Source organism: Chiloscyllium punctatum, chromosome 12 (genome assembly GCF_047496795.1).
Source record: "Chiloscyllium punctatum isolate Juve2018m chromosome 12, sChiPun1.3, whole genome shotgun sequence".
Taxonomy (NCBI): Eukaryota; Metazoa; Chordata; class Chondrichthyes; order Orectolobiformes; family Hemiscylliidae; genus Chiloscyllium; species Chiloscyllium punctatum.
Genome location: NC_092750.1, coordinates 22,215,482 through 22,237,586, shown reverse-complemented (window position 1 = coordinate 22,237,586; position 22,105 = coordinate 22,215,482). Strand labels below are relative to the sequence as shown.

General features: G+C 40.5%; 1 protein-coding gene across 5 annotated transcripts in view; it reads right to left on the bottom strand.

The window, feature by feature from the left end:
• The window catches only part of nek4 (NIMA-related kinase 4), a 61,697-nt gene that overhangs the window by 28,905 nt on the left and 10,687 nt on the right, over positions 1 to 22,105 (bottom strand). For 3 of the 5 annotated variants that reach the window (XM_072582061.1, XM_072582063.1, XM_072582065.1), the window contains exons 2-3: positions 8,459 to 8,725; positions 1,530 to 1,727 (exon numbers count right to left, since the gene is read on the bottom strand). In XM_072582061.1, the coding sequence (XP_072438162.1) occupies positions 1,530 to 1,727; positions 8,459 to 8,725 (465 nt within the window). The remainder of the gene's footprint in view (positions 1 to 1,529; positions 1,728 to 8,458; positions 8,726 to 22,105) is intronic. The other 2 variants (XM_072582062.1, XM_072582066.1) reach the window with 2 other exon arrangements.

The following is a 22,105-nucleotide window of genomic DNA, read 5'->3' as shown; positions in this document are numbered from 1 at the left end:
CCTATTCTCTATCCAGCAATGTTAACTGCGAATTCATGTGCTTGGCTGCCAATGCTTAGAAATGGAAGGAAGGGAGGAACTCAAGAGCATTACAACCATCATTATCAAGTAGTAACGAGTAGTAATAAACAAACTGGTGGACCTGCAAGATAACAAGTCCCCAGCTCCTGATGTACTTTCATTGTAGTGTCTTAAAAGAAATGATAATTGTGATAATGATGCATTGGTTTTAATTCCTTTGATTTTGGGAAAGTTTCATTAATATGGTAGCTAGTGAATAAAACGTCTTATTCAAAAAGGGAGGGAGGCGAAAAAAACAGAAATTTACAGACCAGTTAGCTTAATATTTATTGAAAAGAAGATGTTTGAAGTTATTACTAAAGATTTCATGGCAGTCCAGAAAAGTTCAAGATAATCAAGTAGCATCACCATGGTTTTTTTGAAAGGAAAATTATACTTAATCAATTTATTGGAATTCTTTGTGGAAGTAATATATGCTGGGGCTAAAGGGGAAAAGAGTGGATGGAATACACTTGAATTTCCAGAAGGCATTTGATAATCACTTGTATCAAAGTTGACTGCAAACAAAAATGGTCATAGTACTGGGTGTAAAATGGATTGCATGGAGAGAAGACTGGCTAGTGAACAAAAAAAAAGACAGTATAAATAAATGGGCAATTTTCAGGTTGGTGCATCACCAGGGTCACTACTGAGGCCTCAAGCTTTACAATTTACATAAATGACTTGGACAACATGACCGACAGTACTGATGCTAAATTTGATGATGACACAGATAGGTAGGAAAATAAGTTGTGAAGAGAATACAAAGGGATATAAATAAGTGAGTGAACAAAAATCTAGCAAATATAATGTCAGAAAACAGGCAATTGCCCACTTCAGCAGGAAGAATGAAAAAGCAGCAAATTACCTAAATTGAGAGAGACTGCCCAGGTTATGAGACACAGAGGAATTTGAGTGTCATCATGCATGAATCACAATAGCTTAGTATGCAGGTATAACTTATTGTTTATTGTGAGGGAAACTGAAATAAAGTATCGAGGTTATGCTTCAGTTATATGACCAGTGACCAGAATCTAGATCCAGAGGTGTCAACGTTTAAAATCTTTGAATATTTTTGTAAGGTAGAGGTGGATAGAATCATAATTTACACAAAACTAAAAGGATGGAGAGGTTGGCAGGATATGCAGTAATCAGATCACCCAAGTTCTAATTGAATGACGAACATATTCGAGGGGTTGCATGGCCAACTTCTGGTCCAAATATGTATGTTCGTAAGAATACAGTTGGGGTAATCATGAGTTGGAAATGTGTTGCTTCTTGTTCCTGCTCAAGTTCGTATACAAATATTGTTATATAGGCAATGTATAACAAAACAGCTTCTGCCTGAACCAAAGCAAGCACCCATTAAGTGAAGCAAAAGAATGTAGAAAGGATAAAAAGTATATTTAACCTATAATGAAAAGCTGATCGAACCAAAAGCACAATAAAGTTATCCAGCAGTACTGTACCTTATGATTGTATGGTTTATTACAGAAAAGTTCAGGACTCATGTAATAAGGTGTCCCAATTAAAGTACTGGCCATATCATGCTGGCTCTCCAACACTCTGGCTATGCCCAGGTCTCCAACTTTAATGATATTCGTTTTTGTTAGGAAGATGTTTTGAGTTTTGAGATCTCTGTGTAGGATATGTTTTTCATGTAAATACTATTAAAAAAAGACAGAACGTGCTAAGTATACAATTGACGCACTGTATAATATCTTCAATTTCAATTGTTATGATCAAGCCACAAATATCTAAAACATAAATCTTTATGATTTACCTGAACATTGCACAAAATACCTACTGTGCAATTAATCAGGCACAGAAGTTACAGACACAAAAATCATAATATCCCATCTGAAAAAAGAATACAGAACAATCCTAAAACGGTAGATTAATATCGATATCTAACTCAACATGATAAATTGTGTGATGATACTGCTCCTTTAACAAGGTTATTGTCCTTGTCATAAAGCCAGGGTGTCTAATTTTGATAGCTATAATCAAAACCCCTAAAACCTAACAGATACTGCCTCAGATAAAGGCTTTCAAGTTTAAAAAAAACTTGCACAATGAAAGGGTAGCAGCCAGTTCACCCAGCTCAGCTTTTCTGGGGTTTGGTTTGGTTTTGAACAGTCTGGCTGTTCAGAGCAAGCAGTTAGTCAGTTTTGAGGCTGCTGGTCAAAGAAAACATTCCATGGAAGAAGGTGTTCTATGTTGAATCTGTCCCTCTCAAGACCCTCTGTTTGAGTTTTCCTTTTTTTGTCAAGGGGTGTTATAGGACTTTGCAGGTATTTGGCACCATTAAGTTGGGATAGTTTGTGGAGCTTTCAGATAGGTTAAGTTATTCTATATTTTGTTTTCTTTTGTTTGTGTTTCATTCGGTACTCTTCCAAATAAATTTTGCTTTGCTTAAAACTAAATAGTTGGGCCAGCTGCATCACTCCTGGAATATCCACTCTACATCTGCTTAAAACAACTAGCAAAGTTAGGGTCCGAGCTACATTCTTGAAATGTTCTGAAGGGGTCTGGCCTGGTCCAGAATAGATTGGGGCTCATCCGGGATTTATTCTTTAGTTCCAATATGGGATTAGGGTTGCTGGACTTGAAGGCAGCGAGTGGTAGATGTTAGCATCTTTTGTTCTGGGTGTTGAATTCAGTTGGGTTTAAACAGTACTTGATGTAGCAATGGCTCTTTCAATCACTGGGATTTTTCTGGGGGTGGAACAAATCACTTTGGGAGTTTTCCAAAAGATGATAAGGCCAAGCTGCTGGATGTAGCAGACAATCTGAAGTTGGAGCTTCCTCCTTCCATGAGGAAAGGAGAGATAATTACAACAGTGGCTCAGCATTTAAATTTACTGGAAACGTCATCACAATCTTTGGAGATGGCTAAAATTCAATTGAAAATGAAACAGCTTGAGTTTGAGGCAAGAGAAAAGGAAAGGGCAAAAGAAATGAAACTGTTTGAATTACAATTAAAAGTGGAGGAAAGAGAAGAAGAAGAACGAATCACTTTAGTGGCACAAAAAGAAAATGAGAGAGAAAGAAGAGAAGAGAGAGAAAGGAGAGAGAGAAAAGACAGAGAGAAAAAGGAAGAAAGACAGGGAGTGTGAACTTCAGAAGTTGGCACTTAAACAGAAATGTCAGCTTGAAACGATGGAGACTAAAGGTAAGCTTAGTGAGGTAACAGAAAAAAAGGGGAAAAGAACTGAAACTGTTTGAAATACAATTAAAGGAGGAAAGAGAAAAAGAACGGATCACTTCAGCAGATCAAAACGAAAAAGAAAGAGAAAAGGAGAGCAAAAGAAGAAAGAAAGGGAGTTTTAATTTCAGAAATTGGCTATTAGACAGGAAAGTCAGTTTGAAAGGATGGAAATGAAGGCTATAGGTCAGCTCAGTGAGGAAGAGTTAAAATCGCAAGATTAGCAGCTCTTGTCTATGAGTTGGTCCAAAAATGAAAGTTTGGCTTCCAACATCAATTTCAATCGGTGAGGGATAGAAATTGTGGAAAAGGGAAAGGTAGACCTCGGTGAAGATCAGAAGGATAAATTACCACAGGGTAAAAAGGAAACCCTTGAAGGGGAAAGAGAAGTTAAAAAGGTCCAGTGCTTTCACTGCAATAAAAGTAGCCACATGAAACCACATGGTTGGTGGGTTAGGAAAAGCACTGAGAAGCCAGGTGTAGGAAAACAGGATAGGCCAGTGAATTTTATTGGAGTGGTAACAGAAAGCACAGTGGAAGCTAGAAAGCTGCACCAGAATGTACAAACTGGTCGGAGGTTGGTTAAGGAGGAAGAACCAGATCATCTTAAACCATGTACCTGCGAAGGTAAAGTTTACTCGCATAAGCCAGGAGCAGCAAGTAAAGAGGTTATAATATTAAGAGATACAGTATCATCGCAATTTTTGATGTTAAAAGATGAGGAGATAGGTACCTCTGAGGACTATTGCCAGAAAAGGTGCTATTAACGAGAATTCACGGTGAGACAAGCACTCAAATCCATAGAGTGAGGTTAGAGTGTCCGGTGAAGAGTGGATTAGTCATGGTTTGAGTACTGGACAAACTCTCAGCTCCAGGAATACAATTTGTCCTTGCTAATGGTATAGCTGGTTCACAGGTAGGAGTACTGCCAAACATGGTTGAAAAGCCAGCGGAAACCTATGCAACTCAACCATTAGAAGATACATATCCGGGGACTTTTCCAGACTGTGTGTAACAAGGTCACAAAGTCACCAGTTGAAACAAGAGAGATCAAAGAGTATAGATAAGAAATTTGAAGTGGAATTGGCAGAGACACTATTTGATCAAATAGTTGAGACAAACCAGGAGCGGATGGTTAGCAGACTTCTTTAGTTCAGAGAAATTAATTTGAGTTACAGCAGAAAGCTGAGAAACTAAACCAATTATTTCAAAAAGCATACATGGAAGAAAAATCTAGATTTATCGCTGTGTGCTGCTATCTTACAAATGATGTCTTAATGAGGAAATGGAGACCATTACATATTCAGGTAGATGCCAAATGGGTAGAAGTTCATCAAGTTGTATTGCCTGTGGGTTATAGAAATGTGGTGTTATGAGTGGCACATGAACTATGGCATTTAGAGGTGAGAAAAACTCAAGTTAAAATACAAAAACATTTTTACTGGCCTGGACAGCATAAGGATGTAGTTGAATTTTGTCAGACATGTCAGGTAATTGGAAAACCACAGGAAGTAATAAAACCTGAACCTTAATACCTCGTCCTGCATTTGAGGAACCTTTTACAAGAGTCCTAATTGATTGCGTCAGACCCTACCTAAAACAAAAAGTGGGAATCAGTATTTGTCAACAATAATGGATATGTTTACGAGGTTTCTAGAGGAGATTCCATTACGTTATATCACAGCTAAAAGGGTTGTAGAGGAGTTACTCAAAATTTTCACTAGATATGGACTACCCACAGAGATACAAACAGATCAAGATCAAACTTCACATCAAAATTATTCAAGTAAGTTATGGTCAGCTTAGGAATAAATCAATTCAAATCTCGTGCATACCATCCAGAATTTCAGGGAGCGCTGGAAAGGTGGCATCAGACATTAAAAACCATGTTGAGGGCTAAAAGTCAAGACTACCCAGATGATTGGGATAAGGAGATTCTGTTTGTACTTTTTGTGATCAAAGATGCACCAAATGAATTGACCAAATTCAGTCCATTTGAATTAGTTTTTGGACATGAAGTGAGAGGAGCACTAAAATTGATTCAGGAGAAATTGGTAAGTCATGATTGACAGACCACATATTTGGACTGTGTCAAATTGTAGGGAATGGTCAAATAGAGTGGGGGAGTTGGCTACACAGTATTTAAAAGTATCACAGCATACAATGAAACAGGAAGCAGACAAAAAATCAAAAACACACAATTTTGGGTATTGAGGATACAGTGTTAGTGTTACTTCCAGTGATATGTGAATCTTTAAAAGCAAGGTTTAGTGGACCTTGTCAAGTCGAAAGGAAATTGAATGAGGTGAAACATTTGATAAGGACTTCAGACAGAAAGAAATCTCATAGTGTGTCATATGAATATGCTCAAAAAGTATTTTGATGGGGAAGGAAAGCAAAAGGAGACTGTTGTTGGTTACAACACTAAGCAAAGAACTAAGTTCAGAGGATTCTGAATTGGACATTCCTCAAATTAAACTGGACAATGAGGAAGTTGTCAAAAATTGGAATAAATTATTAAGTTACCTTACAGAGCAAAATCAAAATGACATGAAAGGGTTATTACTATCACATGGGAAGATATGTGGAAATCAGCTGGGAAGTACTAACCTAATTATGCATGATGTAGATATAGGAGATGCTGTTCTGATTAAGCAACATACTTCTAGGCATAACCCTCGAACATTGGCACAGGTTCAAAAGAAGATTGAATGCATGCTCCAAAACACCATAATTGAAGTGAGTTACAGTAAGTGGAGCTCGTCAATAGTGATGGAGCCAAAACCAGATGGTACCCAACAATTATGTGTGGACTATCGCAAAGTGAATGCAATTACAAAGACTGATGCATATCCAATTCCACATTTAGAAGACTCTGTTGAAAAGGTGAAACAAGTAACATATTTCTAAGTTGGACTTGCTCAGAGGATAGCAGCCGGTACCTTTGTCCGAAAGAGCAAAGTCAATTTCGGCTTTCATAACGCCGAATGAACTGTATCAATTTAAAGCCAAGCCATTTCATACAAAACATGCCCCAGCCACATTTCAAAGACTAACCAATAAGGTCATTTCCAGATTACCCAATTGTATCGTACATATAGATGACCTGGTGATTGTTTAGTCACACATGGAAGAAAGATTTGCAACATTTATCGGAATTGTTCAAATGACATCAGGAGGCAGGCTTGGTGATAAACTTGGCTAAAAGTGAATTTGCCAAATCCCAAGTCACCTTCCTAGGGCATGGACAAACGGCCCTATGGAATGCAAAAACAAAAGTAATTGGCAGGTTACCCATGCCATCGACAATAAGAGCAGTATTACAATTCCTGAGATTGAGTGGATTTTATCAAAAATTTGCACCAAATCTTAGCAATGTGGCCGCTCCACTTACTGAATTGCTAAAGAAAGGAAAGAGGTTTCAGTGGACTGTCAAAAGGCATTTGACAGCCTGAAAGCCATGTTAACCACTCCCCCAGTGTTAGCCATACCTAATTACACAAAGCCATTCAAGGTGGCTATTGATATGACTGATGTGGGTGTCGGTGCTGTGCTCTTACACCAAGTTGACAAGAAAACAGAAAGACTTATTGGGCATTTCTCCAGAAAACTGAACATCCATCAGCAGAAATATCTGACATGGAGAAAGTGAGGACTGCAGATCAGAATCAAAATGTATGGTGCTGGAAAGGCACAGCCAGTCAGGCAGCTTCGAGGAGCAGGACAGTCGATGTTTCGAGCATAAGCTCTTCATCATATTCGACAATTGAAGAGTAGACTTTGAGCTTGGAATTGGTGTTACAACATTTCAATGTTTGCGTTACCAGGAACGTACCTGAGACGATCATTTACTCTGATCATAACGCAGTGAAGTCCGTGAAGAAATTGAAGGACAAAAATTCCAAATGGTTTAGGTGGAGCTTGTTATTTCTTTCATTCAATTTGAAAACTGTGCATGTGGCAAGATGGGAAACGTGATTACTGACACATTGTCGCGACTTGGATGAGAAACTGAGGCGTTCAGTGGCAGAGAAAACGGACTGAAACAGAATGTAGTAGTGTATGCTTGCATTTTTACAATCTGTACTGTATATGGGTTTTGGAGTGTACTAACAGTGTAATATTAAGGGGTTCTAAAATGAAGCCATCTTGGATATTGATAATCTTTTAAGTTGGGGGGAGGTGTGACAATGCTGCTCCTTTATTAAGGTTATATTGTCCTTGGTTTTTTTCGGAGCGGTAGTGAAGACACAGACTCTGGGGTGCTTAGCTTTGATGGGTTTTAGGACAATTTGAATATATATTACCTGAGGAAAAAGGCTTTCATGTTAAAAAAAACACTTGCACAATGAAAGAGGAGTGGCCAGTTCTCTCAGCTCAGCTTTTCTTTGATTTGGTTTGGGTTTTCAGCAGTCTGGCTGTTCACAGCAAGCAGTCAGTTTTCAAGCTGTTGGTCAAAGAAACAGATTCATGGAAAAAGGTGTTCCATGCTAATCTCTCTGCTGCTCGTGCTCTCTCGTTTTCTCTCTCTCTCTCTATCTCCTGTAAGACCCTGTGTTTGATTTTTCCTTTTTTGCCAAGTAGCGTTTGAGAGTTGTTGCAAGTATTTGAAACAGCACAATTAAGTTGGGGTAATCTGTTGGGTTTTCGGATAGGTAAACTTATTCTATATTCCGTTCTCTTTTGTTTGTGTTTCATTTGGTAATCTTGCAAATAAATTCTGTTTTGTTTAAAACTAAGTTTCAACTGGCCAGCTGCATCATTCCTGGAATATCCACTTTACACTTGCTTAAAACAACTAACAAAATTAAGAGTCTAGGATACTTCCGTGAAATGTTTTGAGGGGGTCTGGCCTGGTCCATAACAATTGGATGTTTTCATATTTACAATTATAGTAAGTTATTTGAATGGTTGATTTGCATTCTCACTGACTGACTTATTCACAAACCCATAATGTTTTGGGAGACAGTACAGTTGGTCTGTTTCCATGCTGTACATCTCTATGATTCTATGACTCTTTCAATGTGCTCTGGGACAGGTGCTGAATGAATAATTCATCATTTCAGTTTTTACAGAGATTGTGTCTTGGCCAACACTAAGGTATTAAAATGCAAATGCCTACTGCAGTGCAGCATTATATTTTTATGTTCTCAACTTGCTTTATTTCTTTGATCCAATATAGAATTTTACCTGTAAAGCCATAGCAATCTGGACAAACCACTCCACAATCTGGCTTTCTGGAAGCAATTTGCCCTTCTGTTCCTTCAGCTTGTGGTACAAATCTCCACCTTCACAGTAACCCATCACAATGTACAGAAGTCCATCATCTCCTTCCCATGACTCTCTGTAAGTAACAATGTTGGGATGTCGCAATTGGGATAAAAGCTGGGCTTCTTGTTCTGCTGCCTTGCGCTCACGACTGGAAACATTTCTTAGATTCAACTTCTTTACAACATACTGAAAATTCAATAAAATTCAACTGTAAACATAGCTATTAATTAGAAATACTATATTAGTTTCCTAAAATGGATTACACATTTATTTGTAGCATTTTTTTATTTGAGGGACTTAAGTGAAGAGTAAAGTTGCAATGATTTGGAAAGCGGAGGTGCCATCATAAACACAGCTACTTGTGGATCTCCTACAGAATTGATGGCAAGGTTTTGAGCTGACCTTGGACTACTCAGTTCCCAGACAGCCTGAAGGTTGGAACCTTCCCTAACAGGGAGAGAGGACTTGGTTCTTTATTTGTACTGGGACAGCGATAGTAAATAGGAGTTCAAAGAAAAATGAAAAGCAAAGACAAATCAGCATTCTGCCCTCTGAGCTGGATCTTCATGGATCTCAACAGGTTAACAGAAGTCGATGAGATGACATCAAAGCAATTATAGAGCAAGAAATAGCAAGAAATAAATAAGTGCTACTATCAGAAGAAAATATACCAACAAATTCCTGCTTCTAAGATCTATTTTGATCACACAATGATCACAGTGGCAACAGTGTGGATCTTTATATCCTCAGAGCAATCAGGTGCTAATAAAGACCAATTGAATTTTTCAAGGTGGAGAAACAGATCTGAGAACGAAAGTGAGGACTGCAGATACCGGAGATTAGAGTCGAGAGCGTGGTGTTGGAAAAGCACAGCAGGTCAGGCAGCATTAAAGGAGCAGGAAAATCGACATTTCGGGCAAAAGTCCTTCGTCAGGAAAGATCTGAGAATGTGTGTAGGGAAAGAGTTAAGTTTTGAGTTTTGTGAAACGAGGTTCAGCTGAGCATGACTTGCAGTTAACAATGAGGTGCTGGAGGCAAGGGTAATGGGTGAACAAGGTGGAAAAGCATTCATTATGTAGAGCCATTTAAAATATAGTAAGCATTCAGTATCTAAGGTCAGTTTAACAAGGTGAAAAGTATTCATTATGTAAAGCCAGTTACGGTTAAGAACATGCATCAGCAGATGGATTAATCTTTACTGTTGATGTTCACTGATCATAACGGTCACCCAATCAATATGTACGTTGTCTTATCTGGATGCTCCTTCCTGTAAAATGACTGTATAGTTCATTAAGAAACTGCTGTTCCAGAGAAAACAGTGAACTCATGTCTCTGCGCACATGGGTGATTGTTCTCTCTCCTTCCAGGGCCTGGAATAAAGATGAAGGAGATAAAGTCATACTGATTCTCTGAGCGTTTTGCTTCGACTGAGGGGGGGATTGGGACGATAGATCAATATATGCATATAACGAAAGCTGTCAAGTTAAATTCAAAATAATTTTAAAAACTTTTCTAAATATACACCATGAGATGTTTTCCAAATGTTTCAAATGCTGGTTCTTCATAGCACACTACTGTAGAATTAAAGGGTTTGAAAAAAGAAGTCCTTTATATTCAAAGAGAACATACTGCAACCTGTGACCCAATCCAGCCCTTGAAGCCTAAAGTTACTTTGATTATAGTGTGGAAACAGGCCCTTCAGCCCAACAAGTCCACACCGACCCTCCGAAGAATAACCCACCCCAGTCTGACTAATGCACCGAACAACTATGGACAATTTAGCATGGCCAATTCACCTGACCTGCACATCTTTGGAATGTGGGAGGAAACTGGAGTACCCGGAGGAAACCCACGCAGACACAGGGAGAATGTGCAAACTCCACACAGACAATCATCCAAGGCTGGAATCGAACCTGGGACCCTGGTGCTGTGAGGCAGCAGTGCTAACCACTGAGCCACCATGCCACCCCGTACTTCATATTTACCTGTCCTGTACTGTTCAGCTTGATCTGTCCCTGGCACCTAATCTACTAAATTGAAACATTAAGACTGAATTGAATTAAAAACATGAGAAACAGAATTTTAATCTGTACTTCATTTGCAGTACCTGATAATCCATGATATGGACCTATGTAATTTAGAAAGACAAGGGGCTTTCACATCTCTCTGTTGTGCCCTCTGAATTACTGTACAATACAAACAGTTTATATAAGACATTGTGTATGTGCAATCACAATATACTATCAAATAATCTATAGCACAATTCTTCACTTTCTAACCATATGACAGGCAACTGAAGAAGTGTGAACAGACTTCTTTCAACAGTGCTGATAAACATGCCCCTAGTAAAGAGGTTTTTGTTTGTTTTAGTCTCCATGGTGAAAATTAGATGATAAAATGAAAATAGGCTAAACAGATTTAAAATGTTGCTAATGTTATCAATATTGTTATGAATAACTTGAATTGATGGACAATGAGATACTCTAGCAGTTAGTGTTAGCTTTCTATGAAATTGAAATATGATAGCAACATGATGAAATAAGCGTGAGGCTATTCATTCTGGACTGAGAAAGGTTAAATCAGATAAGTTCTAGACGGTATGAAGTTAAATATAGTGGATATTCTAAGAGACTTAGGGAGTTCAGGTGTATAGATCTTTCGACTATCACAATTAGGTGCAGAAAATGACAAAGAAAGCTAAGGGAATGCTGGTCTTCGAAACTAAAGGACTGGAGTACGAGAATACAGGAGCTATGCTGCAGTTGGAATAAAACCCTGGTGAGACCTCTCTTGTAACACTGAAAGCATATCAGTCACCATACCTTGAGGAGGATATATTGGCTTTGGAGACAGTACACGTAGGTTTGCAAGTATGATACCTGGATTTCATTGGATAAGTTATGAGGAGCTTATTCAAATTAGATCTTGTTTTCTCTAGAATTTAGAAGTTGAAAGTGTGACCTGATCGAAGTCTTCAAGACATTAACAAGACAGATGGGGTTGATAAACTATATCGATAAGTTGGGGAGTTCTAGAATTAGGGGGCACAGTCTGAGAATTAGGGCCAGACCATACAGGAAAGATGTTAAGAACTTCTTCTACACACAAAGGATACTAGATGCTAGGACTGCTAAACAGCAGTGAATATTAAATTGCTAAATTTAAGTCTGAGACAGATACCCATAAACTCTTTCAGGGGCTAAATGGCCTATTCTTGTTCTATGTTCCTATCCCAAATGTACCAAGATATTGTCATTATTTTGTTAGAAACTTTTAAAAATTTTTACAGAACATCTATATACAAACAAGAGTAATACCAAAATACAGAAAGATAGAGGCAGTGCAATGTCATATCACTATACTATTAATAATGAACTACCTACTATTTTACCAGAACAAATATATTTACTTAACTTAAACTAAACTACAAACAAATTAAATAAAAACTAAATTAAAATGAATTCAAATGAACTTAAATTGTATCACACTGCTTTATTCCACTGCACTCACCACACCTCCACTGAGGCTCCCATTCCTGGGAGCACCAGTCATTGTACCTGTATTATTTCTCCCAGGGCCCTATGGGCACCCAGATTCCTACAGCTATACCACGGCCTTAATTAATATTGCTGATAAGTCTGCATCAATATAATTTAGAAAGGCTGCCATGTTTTGTAAAACTGCTCCATTTTGTGGTGCACCATATTTATGAGGTAGTCTTGGGGGAGATGATCCATCACCAACCTGCGCCACCCCAGAAAGACCTGCTAGTTTTTCCAACATCCAAATCATTACAATGCTCTTCCTCGGATAATGGGTACGAATGTTACACAGTCTCTTCCCATGTTCCCTTAGAGGAGGCAAATTTGGCAACCCCAGAAGAAGAAATACTGAATCCACTTTAAGTTCAATCCTCAGGATGTCCTTCAACTCCCTTACTCTTGCAATCCAGTATCTCTGGATCTTACAATATGACCAGTAGCACTGTGTTAGAGCGCCTTTACTAATTTTACACTTGGGACACCCTAGAGACAAACCTCTTTTGAACTTAGCTCCTTAAGAGAGGCCAGAAGACAATCCTGGGTATATGAATACCTATACATCCCCAAAGTGGGTCCACCAACACATTTATGAATTCCTTGTAGAATTCACTTGGGAATCCATCTGGCCCAGGTGCTTTGCCACCCTGGAGATGCTTTATTGCTTGTATCATCATAGGTACATTTAACAGGGAGTCTTGTTCCATGTTTATACTCAGAGATCCAGATTCTCAAAAAAGGACTGCATTCTCACTGCACTATCTTTGACGCCCTCCGACCAGCATAAATCTGCAAAGTATTCCCTAAATCTAAAATTGATCTTCTTCAACTCATGGGTGACTGTGCTAGCCTTCTCGCCAATAGACACAATGGATTGGGAAGCATTTTTCTTTCTAGCAAGATATGCCTGATATCTGTCTGGCTTATCTCCAAATTCACACAGTCTTTGTTTAGCAAAGGAGACCTCTTTTTTGTCACCTGTGTGTACAATGAGTCAAGAGCAGCCCGGAGGGCCGTGACCCGCTGCAGCTTGACCAAAGAGGGCCTATTATAATATACTTCCTCAGCCATCTGCAGCTGGGTCTTCAGCATCCATTGTAGCTCCTACCTCTGCCTTCTTCTAGTCGTTGAAAACAAAATCACCAGGCCTCGTAAATATGCCTTGGGGCCTCCCAAGTATTTCTGGATTATTGTACCAAAGTTGATATCCCAGAAGACCCTGAGCTCTCTTGTGATGTACTCAATGAATTTGCAATCTCTTAAAAGGAATGTGTCCATGCGCTAGTGCCGTGCATCCATTCCACAACCCTTGATTTTAACATCTAAATACACTGGCGCATGGACCGAGACAGCTATATTCCCAACTTTGCGTTCCAATGTCCTGTCCAAACAATCCGATGGCATAAAAATCATGTCAACTCATGTATGGCACTTATGAGAGTTGAAATAGAAAGTAAGGTCTCTTCCATTAGGGTGGAAATGCTTCCACACATTTGCTAATCCAAACTCCTCACACATGTCCACCAACTGCTCAGATTGCGCGCCGTACCTGCCGGGCCCCTTGGCACCCTGTCAACCTCAGGATCTATAAGCCGATTAATAGTGTGGACCCGCTCCACACTCAACAGGCCCAACTCCAACTCCAGCCTCAGGAATTTCAGGAGCCACTTCTCCAGGGAAACCAACGAGATCTTCACCTTCTTCGCTTTCCAGAAGACCCACAACCATAAGTTTTTTCTTCTATTTTTATTTTCCAGGTCTTGCTCCCAAAGGACTCAAACCTGGTCTTCCAGCGTTTGGATCTTTCCTCCCGAAACCTTCCGTCGCGGTCCTCTCCTCCACTGCCTCTATTCTGCGGTCCAACAGTTGAATTTCCTGCTCATGCTTTTTCAGCGTGGCAGATCGAGGTTCCACTGCTGCTTCAATCATCTCTCGGAGTTTGGCAAACTCTGAGAGTAACTGCTGCTGCCCCAGGGATTTGAGCAATGGCTGCCTGCTGCAGTCCTTTCGACCCCTTTCCTTTATTTGTTTTCTTTCTAGTCTTAAAGCTGTCACGTCACAATTTTAGCAGGTCCAGATGTTCAGTAAGTGTATATTAGCAATTTTTTCTCCTGGGGTGGTTAACGAGACGGGGGTAAAGGTCCATCTTGCCAGAGGATATGACTCAGACCGCTGCCATCTTTTTAGATGGTTGGAGATCTAATATGGAAGCCATATAAAATTGCAAAGAAGCCTCCAGTTTACTAATCAGTTGGTCAGCAAAAACACACAAGTTCAATCTCCACTTACCAGCATAGTCCCAGAGTCATAGAGCCGTACAGCATAGACCAGACCCTTTGGTTCAACTTGACCATGCTGATCAGAAAGTAATCTCGTTCCATTTGCCAGCATTTGGTCCATATCCCTCTAAACTATTCTCCCTGATGCCTTTTAAATGTTGTAATTATACTAGCCTCCACCACTTTCACTGACAGTTCATTCCATACACACACCACCTTCTGTATGAAAAAGTTACCCCTCAGATCCCTTTCACCTTAAACTATGCCCTCTAGCTTTGGACTCCCCTAGCCTGGAGAAAAAACCTTGGTGATTCACACTAACCACGCCCCTCATGATTACATAAACTTCTATAAGGTCACCCCTCAGCCTCCGATGCTCTCGGGAAAATAGCTCAAGCCTATCAGCCTTTCTCTAATAGCTCAAACTTTCCAACCCTGGAAACACCCTTGTAAATCTTTTCTGAACCCTTTCAAGTTTTACAACATGTTGCCTGTAGCAGGGAGACCAGAATTCAATGCAGTATTCCAAAAGTGGCCTAACCTGTACAACGTCCTGTACAACCACAACATGACCTCCCAATTCCTATACTCAATGCACTGACCAATAAAGGCCACCTTCATTGTCCTGTCTATCTTCGACTCTACTCTCAAGGAACTATGAACTTGCACTCCAAGGTCTCTTTGTTCAGGAATACCCCTCATGACCTTATCATTAAGTGCATTAGTCCTGCCCTGATTTGCCTTTTCAAAGTGAAGCATCTCAGATTTATCTAAATTAAACTTCATCTGCCACTCCACAGCCCACCTGCCCATCTAATCAAAGTCCCGTTGTACTCTTAGATAAGCTTCTTGGCTGTTCACTACACCACCAATTTTGATGACATCTAAAAACTTACTACATACCTCCTACGTTCAGCTAAATCATTTACATAAACGACAAAAACAGTGGACCCAGTGCTGATCTTTGTGACATGCCGCTGGTCATAGGCCTCCAGTTTGAAATGCAACCTCCATCACCACGTTGTCTCCTATCTTCAAAGTAGCTCTATATCCAAATGGCTAGTCCACCTATTTTCCATGTGATCTATCCCTGCTAACTAGTCTACTATGCAGAACCTTATTGAACGCCTTACTGAAGTCCATATAGATCACGTCTTCATTACTTCTTCAAAAAGCTCAATCATTAGTGAGACACAATTTTCCACACACAAAGCCATGTTGACTATCACTGATCAGTCTTCCAAATACACGTAAATCCTTTACCTCAGGATCTCCTCTAACAACTTGCCCACCACTGATGTCAGGTTCAGAGGTCTATAGTGCCCTGGCTTTTCCTTCACACCTTTCTTAAATAGTGATACCACATTAGCTGACCTGGAGTCTTCTGGCATCTCACCTGTGGCTATCGAATTACAAATATCTCAACAAGGGTCCTAGCAATTGTTCCCCTAGCTTCCCACAAAGTTCTAGGTTACACCTGATCAGGTCCCAGGGATTTATTTACCATTATGCATTTTGAGACCCCTAGCACATCCTCCTCAACATGTCACCATCTATTTCCCCAAGTTTTCTAGCTTCAATACCCTTCTCCACATGAAACGCTCTTGCAAAATACTCATTTATTATCTCCCCAACTTCCTGCAGTTCCAAATAGAGGCAGCCTTACTGATCGTTAAGTGGTCCTATTCTCTCCCTAGTTAGCCTTTTGTCCTTAATGTATTTGTAGAATCTTCTTAACCCTATTTACGAAAGCCATCTCATATCCCCTTTTTGCCCTCCTGATTTCCCTCTTGAGTGTATGTCTACTGCCTTTGTACTCTTGTAGGGATTCACTCGATCCCTGCTGTCTATACCTGGCATACACTTCCTTCTTTTTCTTGACCAAAACCTCAATTTCTCTGGTCACCTAGCACTCCTTACACCTACCAGCCTTGCCCTTTATCCTAACAGGAATATACTGTCCCTGGATTCTTGTTATCTCATTTTTGAAGGCTTCCCACTTCCTAGCCATCCTTTTAGCTGAGAACATCTGCCCCTAATTAATTTTTCAAAGTTCTTGCCTAATACCATCAAAATTGGGCTTCCTTCAATTTAGAACTTTAACTGTTACATCCAGTCTATCCTTTTCCATCATTTTGAAACTAATTAAAATATGGTCACTGACCCCAAGTTGGTCCCCCCACTGACACCTCAGTCACCTGCCCTACTTCATTTCCCAAGTGTACGTCACGTTTTGCTCCTCTTCTATAGGTACACCCATATACTGAATCAGAAAAGTTTCTTGTACACCCTTAAATTCCTCTCCATCCAAGCCCTTAATACTATGGCAGTCCCAGTCTATGGTTAGAAAGTTAAAATTCCCTCCCATAACCACCCTGTTATTTTTACAAACAATTGAGATCTCCTTACAAACTTGCTTTTCAATTTCCTGCTGACTATTGGAGGGTCTGTAGTACAATCCCAATAAGGTGATCAGCTCTTTCTTATTTCTCAGTTCCATCCAAATAACTTTCCTGGACATACTCTCAGGAATATCCTCCCTAAGTACAGCCATAATGTTATCCCTAATCAAAAGCACCACTCCCCCTCTTCCCTTCCTCCCCTTTCTATCCTTCCTGTAGTATCAATACCCTGGAACATTAAGCTGTGGTATTCTGAGGTATGAATGAATTATTTTCACCTGCTGCTGTAGACCTGTTTCCTGTAGGCCACTACTCTCTTTGCTAGGAGAAAATAAAATCCAAAGCATATATCTGATTGCAAGACAAATTCAAAGAATAAGATTGACTTAGTGGTAGGAGACACAGGGTAGTGTTGGAAGGCTGTTTGTGTGACTGGAGGCCAGTGTTTGGTGGCAGATCACAAGGATTAGTGCTCGGTCCCTTGTTGTCAGAACTAAGGAAGGAGCACCAGACTTGAGACATTAACTCTAATTTCTCTTCACAGATGCTGCCAGACCTGGTGAGCTTTTCCAACAACTTCTGTTTTTGTTTCCGATTTACAGCAGCCCCAATTCTTTCCATCCCCTTGTTGTTTGTTTTCTATATGATATAATTAATTTTCTTTTAAGAAATGGGGGAGGGGAGCAATGAATAAGTTTGCAGATGACACAAAGTTGTGCCAGGTAGCTGATAGAGAGGAAAAAGGTTAGAGGAGGATTTAAATGGATTGGTCAGATGGGGAGATCAGTGTCAGATGGAAATTAACTGTGATAAATGCAAAGCGATGGATTTTGGAAGATGCAACAAGTTAAGGGAGTACTCAATGCCTTCAGCGGAACAGAGGTGCTCAAAGGCTGCAGGGAGGTTTAATAAGGTAAGTTAAAAAGGCATATAGGACACAATTAATTATCAGTCATGAAAGAGATTATGAGAGCAGGAAGGTTATGTTGGAGTTCTACAAAACGTTGGTTAGGCCACATCTGGACTATTGTGTGCAGTTCTAGTCACTGCACTATAGGAAGGATGCGATTTTACTGGAAGGGGTGCAGAGGAGATTCAGCGGAATATTGCCAAGGCTGGAGCAGTTTAGCTACAAACAGAGGCTGAAAAAGCTTGGGTTGTTTTCTTGAGAATAGATAAGACTGAGTAGATCTGATTCAGGAATGAAAGGTTATAAACAGCATGGACAAAGAGGATAGAAAGCAGCTTTTAAATGGTCAATAACAAAAGGGCATCATTTTAAGATGAAAGGCAGAAGGTTTAGAGGGGATTTGAGAGGGGAAAAAATCACTCAGGAGTTGTTAGGAATCAAGAATACACTGCTTGGGAGGGTAGTTAGGCCAGAAAACTCTCAACCTTAACAAAGTACAGGAATGAGTGCTTCAAATGTCAGAATATCAAAGCCAAGTGCTAGAAAGCAGAACAAGTTGTTGTTTAAATTTATGCAGACTCGCTCAGCCAAGGCCTTCTACTGTACACTCTGTACTGTACACTTCTGCGATTTGAACAAACCAACGTCCACGAACAGCTTTAAGCATCAGGATCCTTTGCAAACCCACTGGCCTATTAACCAGCACTTTTGGACACCCATCACCGAGTCAGGAGTATTTGAAAATTAGGCCAACCCAGCAGTTTTTCAGTAGCTGATAGAAATAAAGAAAACAGGAGAAGGATAGGCCATTGCGTTCTATGAGCCAGCTCCACTGTTCAATATGATCACAGCTGATCATCCAACTCAGTACTCCTGCACTGCCTTCTCCCCATACCCTGTGATCCGTTTAGACTTAAAAGTTACTATCTAATTCCTTGAAAGCACTCATTATTGTAGCTTCAACCACTTTCTGTGGCAGAGAATTCCACAGGTTTCACCACTCTCTGGGTGAAGAAATTTCTCCTCAATTCAGTCCTAAATGGCCTATCCAGACACAATGACTGCAGGTTCTTGACTCCCCAGTCACTGGAAACATCATTCTTACGTTCATCCTGTCTAGTTGTGTTGCAACTTTAGTTTCTATGAGATTCCCCCTCATTTTGCAAAACTCCAATGAATATAGTCCTAACTCTCCCTTTACATGTCAGTGTTGGCATTTCAGGAATTAGCTTGGTAAATCATCATTGCTCCCCCTTGATAACCTAAACATCATTCCTCAGATAAGGCGACCAAATCAGCACACAATACCCCAGGTGAGATCTCTAGAGAAAGTAAGGACTGCAGATGCTGGAGACCAGAATCGAGTGTGGTGCTGGAAAAGTACAGCAGGTCAGGCAGCATCCGAGGAGCAGGAGAATCGATGTTTCATTCCTGAAGGGGTTATGTCCGAAACATCAATTCTCCTGGTCCTCAGATGCTGTCTGACCTGATGTGCTTTTCCAGCACCACACTCTTGACTCCAGGTGAGATCTCATCAAGTCCCTGTACAATTGGGAGCAAGATTAGAATAGTTAGGTGGTTGTTTTTGACTGGCACAGATGCAATGCACTGAACGAGTCTTTTGCTGTGATACAGATCTCTAGGACTCTACCTGTGCTCCTGTACTAGAATCCTCTCATTTTGAAGGCCAACATACCATGTATCTTCTTCATCACTTGCTGTGCCTGCATGCTTACTTTCAGCAACTGCTGTACACAGGTCATGGTGCAGTTACAGCACGTTATAATTTAACTAACTTGAGGACAGCTATTAAATTAGCCCCTGAAGCCACCAATGATACCACCCACTTTGATACCCGGCCATGCCTTACCCCTGCCCTCACTGGATCTGACTTTATCTGACTCTCAACTATCAATTTTCCACTTGACACGATTCAAGACCTTTAAATCCTGGAACGCAATACACTAAACTGCTTCAGCTGGGAAGATTTCTGATCCAGATATTCACATGATAACTCCTATGAAGGAAAATGTGTATTTTTCTTTGCACTCATGATTGGAAATATGTTATCTATCTGGATTGGAAAACCTGGTCCACTATCTCATTATAAAGGAGTGGACACTTGGAAGCTCAGAGGATCAGAGGGATCTTGGGCTACTGGTCCACAAACCCCAGGAAGTGGCAGGGCAGTATAATAAAAGTACTTAAGGTGGGGGGACCCAAGATGGCAGCGGCCCAGCAAGTCTGAGTCTATAGTGCTCCTCCCAAGACTTGGGCAAAGTGGGCCACCCACCCCACCACACTCACCAAATCATTTAAAATAGCTGTTTAATTAAATTAGTTGCTTAGTATTAAATTTAAACAATCTAATCTTTCGTAAAAATGACTAAAGGGAAGAGAGCCCGCAGCTCTCAGCAAGCAGGACCCCTTCCCCCACCCTCTCCAGCTGCAGCAGAGGCGTCCGCAGCCGCCCCGGGGGACTTGCCTACGGTGGCGAGCCTTGTGGAAATCATCTCCAAACTGGATGCGAAGATCAACGCTTTCATTGAAGAATCCCGAAGTTGATGGGACTCACTCTCGGCCACACTGCAAAAGCACGACCGAGACATTAAAGAAATCGAGCGCCAAGTCAGAGGGGCGGAGCTAAAGGCCACGACCTCCGAAACTACAGCGCATTGGCCGTGGATCAAGTCCGGACTCGTGAACAGTGAGTCCGGACCTCAGAGAATCATATTGATGACCTCGATAATTGAGGTCGCCGACAAAAAATTCGTTTGCTGGGCCTTCCCGAACGGGAAGAGGAAGGCCAGCTTACAGTGTTTCTCGAGCAGTGGCTGCCACAGCTGTTAAACCTGGAGGCTGGATCAGGCCAGGTAAGAGTGGAATGGGCCTACCGGGTTGCAATACGTGGGCCTGGCTCGAACCAGCGCCCTCGCCCGGTCCTGTTCCTGCTGCAGAGCTATTGGGAGAGGCAAATACTCCTAGAAGCCTCTAGAAATCTTGGAAAAGATTCCCAAGCCATGACCTATAAAAGATCCAAAATCATGTTATTCCAGGACTTTTCCCCAGCTCTGGTCCGGAAGAGGAAGGCATTTGATGAGGCGAAGTGTTTAAGGGACTTAAATATTCAGTACTCCTTACGCTACCCAGCGCCGCTACGCTTTAACCATGAAGGGTCGGTGTATAACTTCGGATCGCCAGAAAAGGCTAAGGAATTTTTGGACTCCCTTAGATAAATTGTAAGAGACAATGGATGTTGGTTTGCCTTTCCCCCCACTCCGATTTATACACCTCCCCCTTTTTCTTTTTTTCTTACCTTACTGTTTAATATTATCTTGGGGGGTGGGGAGAGGGATTTATTTATTTTTTTCTCTAATGATTTTCTCCCCCCCTTACAGTTTTTAAAAATTATTCTATGTATATATGTGTGTATGTATATACATATATAATATATATATATAAAGTTTAGTTAATGTCGGTGGGGGGAGGCGGTTACCTTATTCTATTTTACCTCTGTCTCTAGGAGCGGGGTTGTTTTCCCTTGCTATTATTATATTTAATTATTATTTGTTGAGATTGTAATTTTATAGTTATATATGTTTATACATAGTATTAACATTACCAAATATGTCCAGGTGTGGGTGGGGGTGGGGGTAGGGTGCTCACTGTTAACTCTAGCTTTGTATTATATCTGAATTCTCCTCATCCTATTGAGGAGCGCCTGGGTCAAGGGTGGGGCATTGGTTGGGAGAGGATACGATGGTCCTTTGGAAAGGAAGTGATACCCCATGGGAACAAGGGGGAAAATCTCCATTTAAATATGTTTTTTTAAATTATTTAGAAATAGTTTTTTTATTATACTGTAGGGAGTGTATTAGAAAGCCTTTATTTTTGTGAATTTTATCTGCTCTACACTCGGGATGTTTTGGATAGGATTTCCCCTCCTGAGTGGTCTTGGATTTGCCTGGATGATGATGGTTGATCAGTCGGTTAAGTGGTGCACCTGGAATGTCAAGGGGAGTAATTCGCCAGTCAAAAGGAAGAAAATATTATCAAATCTTAAGAAAGAAAGAGTTGACATAGCTCTCCTACAGGAGACACACCTGTTGGATAAAGAACACTTGAAATTACGACAGGGTGGATATGATCAGGCCTTTTTTTCTTCTTTTAGCTCAAAAAGCAGGGGAGTTGTTATTCTTATTCGGAAGAATTTCCCTTTCAAAATCCTAAATCAGATAAAAGACGAATCTGGACAATATATTCTGATTAAAGCCCTTATAAATGGAGAGGAATATGGGATTTTAAATTTGTACTGCCCCCCGGCGCACCCCTTTAAATTTATAACGGAAGCCTTCTCAAAATTGATGGCTCTTGGTGCCAGTCATACAATTATAGGGGGAGACTTTAATTGTATTATGGATCCGGAAATAGATAGG